Source organism: Nicotiana sylvestris, chromosome 10, assembly GCF_000393655.2.
Source record: "Nicotiana sylvestris chromosome 10, ASM39365v2, whole genome shotgun sequence".
NCBI lineage: Eukaryota > Viridiplantae > Streptophyta > Magnoliopsida > Solanales > Solanaceae > Nicotiana > Nicotiana sylvestris.
Genome location: NC_091066.1, coordinates 166,205,829 through 166,212,125, shown reverse-complemented (window position 1 = coordinate 166,212,125; position 6,297 = coordinate 166,205,829). Strand labels below are relative to the sequence as shown.

The following is a 6,297-nucleotide window of genomic DNA, read 5'->3' as shown; positions in this document are numbered from 1 at the left end:
GATAAAGCACATCACTAAGAGGAACAAAAAAATAATGCGAACTCAATATTAACCACTAACAGTTTAAGACCAAGTCCTACCAGACTAGTCTCACTCTAGAGTGCCATAGAGATATTCCCAACTACCTCATAACCTACAATCTTAATGCTTGATCTCCACAATTTCTTGTCTAGGATCATGTCCTCGGTAATTTGAAGCCTCGCCATATCCTGGCTGGTCACCTCTTCCTAATACTTCTTAGGCCGCTCTCTACCTCTCCTCGTGCCCACCAAAGCCAGTCGCTTACACCTTCTCACCGGCGCATCTAGACTTCTCCTCTGAACGTGCCCACCTTTATTGTATTTTATATGAAAAATGATTATTTTATAATCGTATGTAACTTTTATGGAACTGAAATATAATTATATTATTTGATTGAACAAAATATTAAAGCAAAAGTAGCAAAGACTTAAGTTTTTGTTGTCGAACGAGCTTAAGTACATTAAAGTTCACATATACATTTAGTTCTAGAGTTTAACTACTATATATTGACAAGTGTAGAGGATGTTTGCACAAGGATTTTTACAATTTTTAGTTCATTTAAAAGCCAATTACAAGTAACTTAATTTCCACAGTAAACATACATTTGTAACTTGTACAAGATGGTAGGTGAAATGTTGCAGCCAGTAAAACAACAACATCCCAGTATAATCCCACAAGTGATGTCTGGATTGCAGCCAGTAAAAATATATATAAAAAGAACCACCTAACCAGTTAAACCAAAATAGTCGCATCAAGTTTAATATATGCATAATCGCAATGTATAATTTTTTAATAAACTGTATTTGTAAAATAATTCTGAAAAATATAAATGAACATAAACAAAAATGAAAAACAGAAATAGAATTTTAATCCGAGCCCACTGAATTCACAATGTTTCTTTAAGGAATTTAATCCCTTCCTAGTACCCAAGGTTATGGATTATTTCCTCCCAAGATAGAACGAATTACATACTGGTGTAGTAGTACTTCAAACCCCAGTATTTCAGCGAACACAAAATTTAGTAGCAAATCACACTTACTGTTGCTTTATTTGATGTTAAAAGTATGCAGAAGAAGGAGGAGAAACTCAGAAAATCGTATGAAAATTCTGAGCAGAATAGACTTGTATTTATAGCCAAAGTTGAGCTGAAATCTGAAGAAGTGCAACTCTTCAGAATGGTTGTTTATGCAAAACGGCCACATCATAAATGTCATAACATAAATGGCTATTTACTCAACAATAAAGAGGGAAAATAAAGAGGAAAAATTGAAGAGGGTAGTTTAATTTTAAGTTACACAACTGAAAATCGGATTGGAGGATTTAATATTAATATTTATTTTAATATTAATATTCTGTTATTAAAATAAATATTTAATAACATTTCTATTAATATTTTATTATTAACAAATAAATTTGGTCCAAAAAATTAATCAATCCGAAGCCGAGCAACGACGACAGCGCGAGACTTGCCTTTTTCTCAACTCTTTAAGAGCTAGAAGAAGAGCAATTGCTTATATACCGATAAAAAACCTCTTCCTCTTCCAATATGGGACAATGTCCCTTTGTCAAGGGGGAAAATTTAAAATTTCATTCAAAAATTTCATTTCCCTCCATTTCCCATTCACTCTCTTAATATACTTAAGTACATAAAACCCCAACATAATTTCTTTATATGACTAGCAAAAATAAATAGCAAATCCGACTGGCTATTTATATAAAGATCCGAAGATACATTACAGTATAAAATTTATAATACAGTGTGAGGGGGTATAATTTAAATCCTTGGTCATGAACACATAGAGGAATTAAACTATGATCTTTTACTGATAAAAGCCTTAATATGTGCAATCAGCTCTGCCGTTCTTGTTTGTGCAACCTGAGACTTGTTCAATACTTGAAATGCATGGCCTACACCTTTAAACATCACGTATTCTACCTTCCTATAATTGCCAGCATCTCTATTTAAAGTAGCACAAAACTCCAAATTTCTGTCTTTTAAAATATCCAACTCCGATATACATACTAATATACCAGGAATATCCCTTAAATCCACCAAATTTTGACACTCTTTGGTTGCCGGATTACACCATGGATGGTCCCGGTTAGCCCCCGACGGCAACGCGAGCCGCCAATATGTGTCGGCGCTCGCTGATATGAGCGCCGACCGTGGCGGCTGCGCCGTGTATTTTTCGGAATACGTCCTTAACTCGCCTCCAAAAAAAGGTTGAAGTAAAATTGTACCTTTTAAGGTCAATGGCTTTAAATCATGACTTTTAGAACAAACCCTTTTTACTACATTGTGAGCTATGTTCCCACCAGCACTATCACCTCCAAAGAAAATGCTAGAAAAATTAACCTTACTTAACCACCAATGATCTTCATTATCTCCACTAATGACTTTTTCTCTTAGCCACATAATTGTCTTAACGCCGTCATCATAAGCCGCCGGAAGACGATTTTCGGGGGCTAATCGATAATTAACAGACATAATCACACAATTAGCTTTTGCTGCTAATTTTGCTAGGAATTCATGGTAACAAATCCAAGAAGCTGAACCAACACAAAATCCACCTCCATGGAAATAAATTAATAAAGGGAATTTTTCTTGACATAATTTTGGGACATATAAACGTGCCCAAATATTTGTGAAACTATCAATTATAACATCATTAGAGATAACACCAAGTTCAAGAGGTAATGTAGTAGTAACATTTGGGACTATTGGAAATCTTTCAACATGGCCATCTTTGTAAACTTTAATAAGCCCTTCAATTTCTTCTATTAAAACTCTGTGATTAGGGTTTTCTTTGATGATTTTTTGAAGGCTAAAATTTGGATCAAATGTTATGGCTGTCATTCTTCTTTTTCTCATGAGATAATATAGTAGAATCAAGAATGAAGAACAAGGAGAAGAGTGTTTTGAGATGATATTTTTTTGATTTAACACAATAGACTTTGATGACAACTTTATATAGGAAATGAAAAATATAAGATTAGACTACTTAGCATTGAAGGGAAGATGGATTGTCCAATTTTGACATGCCAAATGGGGCATTGGGAAATTGCCACGTGTTTTCACGTGGAGTCTAGAATGGTGGGCTTAGTGGTATTAGCCTCCATTATTTAATCAACATACCCTATGTGACCCCCTCAGTTCCGCTAACGACAGTTTGGTCCCTTTCACAAGTGGGAAATGAATCATTTTACCCCTTCACTTTTTTGGTTGTCTCTTGAGTTATCTAGTATTGATTGGTTAATATGGTTTAGAACAATGAATCAAATCTACATTACATGTGTAAACCCTTGACTAAGTCTCAGGTTGGAAGATGTTAAAGATATAGTACAACGTAAACTTACTAATTGTGTAAGGTTTACAAAGGGATTCATAAATGATTTTGCAGTATCGCACTTATTGCCTTTTACGTTTTGAGCTGAATATTTATACTTTTTTTTTTCCATATGTACTTATACCATGTTAAGATAATAAAAAAAATTAACCAATAGCAATAAAATGGTAGCTCGTTGTACAAAGTATCTCGCATTCACATAAAATTCGGAGAAGGGTTGCACCTTTAGGGCTCGTTTGATAAGAAGGATAAAGGATAATTAATCTCGGAATTAAATTTGGGATAAGTTTATCTTATATTTAGTTGAGATAAAATCGGGGTATAACTAATCCCGGGATCGTAGTGTTTTTTATCCCTATGGGAGGGTGAGATAACTAATCCCAGGATAAATAATCCCGGGATAATTAATCATGAAATAACTTATTTCCAACCAAACGACTCTTTAGGGATGTGATGTAGATATCCTATCCTAATGCAAGTATTAATGGTTGCTTTTACGACTCGAACCTGTGACATATAGATTACAGAGATACAACTTAATCGATAACAATATATATCTAATTAACACGTGCAAGCTTTATTAAATGTGATTTTGCTAAATAATTTATCAATGTAATTACTACTTTTTGCTGCGTTTACGCGTTGAATAAGGTGTAGAAAAAAGTTTATAAAAAGTTGAAATAAGATAAAAAAAGAATAGCCGTGAGAGAGTCAAAACAACGAGACCTAATTTCTGGCTGCACCCCATTAACATCTTTTCAAAGAAACTACAGTAACTTTGATTTTTGACCCATTTTCTTTTCTGACCATACAAAAATATGAAGATTATTCCATTTTTCATCCACTACAAAGTGCCTACATGTGGACTTGAAATGGGCAAGTCATTCCTTTATTTTGGAGGAGCTAAACTTCAATATTTTATATATTATGTATTGATAATGTAACAAAAAAATATTATAATATCCGATTAGCTAAAAAATCATTACATTTAATCGCATCCAATAAATGAAATTAATAACCTAAAATTATAAAGAATTTGCAACATTATGAAAATATACTAAAGTGTTAAAATAATTTCCATTATTTTATATATATATATATATATATATATATATATATATATATATATATATATTTATATAAAAGTTAAATTAAATTACAAAACCCTTTTGCAGAGTGGGATTTCCATGTTTTGAGGACATCCATGGAACATGCTTGTCAATTTCACACGTGTTTCTTTCAGGAGACTAAATCAGTGAGGAACTTTAGGGTTTCTAGTCAAAACATTTTATCTTAAAAGATAAGGCTGATGTAGCCATATAACAACACGATTTTAATTGAACTCATAACTTTCGACGCTGAATTTAAAGTTATGTGCAAAAATTTACTATAATTGCAATAAATTTTGGATATGAGACCATAAATTCCACTGTATATTGAGTTTAATACTAAGAACTTTAAAGACTAAATTCATAAAGTTTAAATCGTATATCCGACGCTGAATCTGAAGGCTTTGGACTTGGGATATGCATCAATTCATCCTTCTTAGTTCTGGATTGAGAAAATGCTTCTTTCTTATCCTATTGTGTGTTCACTGTATATATATGTCCCCATGATTTGCTACCCAGGAAATTAGAATGCGTTAAAATATTCCTCATGATATTTATAACCGTGGCGTTCAGATCAATTGACACACACTTCTATTAATTTCACGAAATATCTGCTACTTCCCACCAATACATATTTTTTAATAAATCTTTCTTCCTTTTTGGGCAAAGTTCACTAATACTTCCTCCATCCAAAATAATTAATGTTTAGGTTTGGCCGCAAGAATTAAGGAATTCGCTTCTTAGACCTTTAACAACAGGTAACTGTCTAATTTGGTTACATAAAAAGCACAATAAATAAATTGCTATCATCGATTAAAATACATTAATTATATAAAATTCTTTTATTACACTGTTGTATAGTATAGATTACAACACCAAAAATAGGCATGGTCTCCCGTCATAAGTGCCTCCTTTCTGACAAGAGCATCGTCTAGTTGTCTATTGGTGATGGAAGAGATGCCCACCAGAAAAGGGGGAAAAAAAGCAGTAAGGTTTACTAAGTTTTCGTTATGCGCGGGTTTAGGGAGGACAGAATCACAAAGGTTTATCGTACGTAGTCTAACCCTGTATTTCTCCAAGAGACTATATATTTTGACGGTTCGAATCCGTAACCTCCTGATCACATGATAACAACTTTATCAATTACGACAAGACTCCTGATCACATGACAACAACTTTATCAATTACGGCAAGACTCATTGAATAAATAAAGAAAGAGAAGTACAGATCCATTTTCTATCCTCTGCGAATAAAATTTCTTTTCGTACTTGCAAATGGCGCTACCTTTCCTTTATTCTTTGGTTTGAGCCAGGCATCTTCTGGAGCTACCTTTTTTTTGAAAAAATAATAATATTCGTTTTAACCGTGTCATTGTTTCCAAAAGTAGGATAAGAGAAGACCTTATGGGATAGTTTGCTAGGATCTATTAAAGAATTAGGTGGTTATTGCCCGTGCCAGCACAAACCCAACATTACATGGTTTTGTGTGAAAGTGCTTATAATAAAAATTGATGCATGTAACTTAGTGTTGTTGTTGTTTCCTGTATAGTGTTTCTTATCTGGTATAAATATAGAATGATGCAAGATCAAGTTTTAACTTTTCCACTCTTAGATATATATTATCATCTTTATCAGCTACCTACAACAGTAACATACGTAAATATAAATGATATAACTGAAACAAAAATTAATTCGAGCCCACTGAATTCACAGTGTTTCCTTAAGGAATTTAATCCCCTCCTAGTACCCAAGGTTATGGATTATTTCCTCCCAGGATAGAACGAATTATACACTGGTGTAGCGGTACTTCAAACCCCAGTA

The 6,297-nt window shown here is 33.2% G+C and overlaps 1 protein-coding gene across 1 annotated transcript; it reads right to left on the bottom strand.

Moving 5' to 3' along the window:
* Positions 1-1,582: 1,582 nt before the first annotated feature.
* Positions 1,583-2,957, bottom strand: LOC104217881 (probable carboxylesterase 6). The gene has a single exon (XM_009768211.2). The coding sequence runs from the start codon at positions 2,891-2,893 to the stop codon at positions 1,832-1,834; it is 1,062 nt and encodes a 353-aa protein (XP_009766513.1). The 5' UTR covers positions 2,894-2,957; the 3' UTR covers positions 1,583-1,831.
* Positions 2,958-6,297: the final 3,340 nt, after the last annotated feature.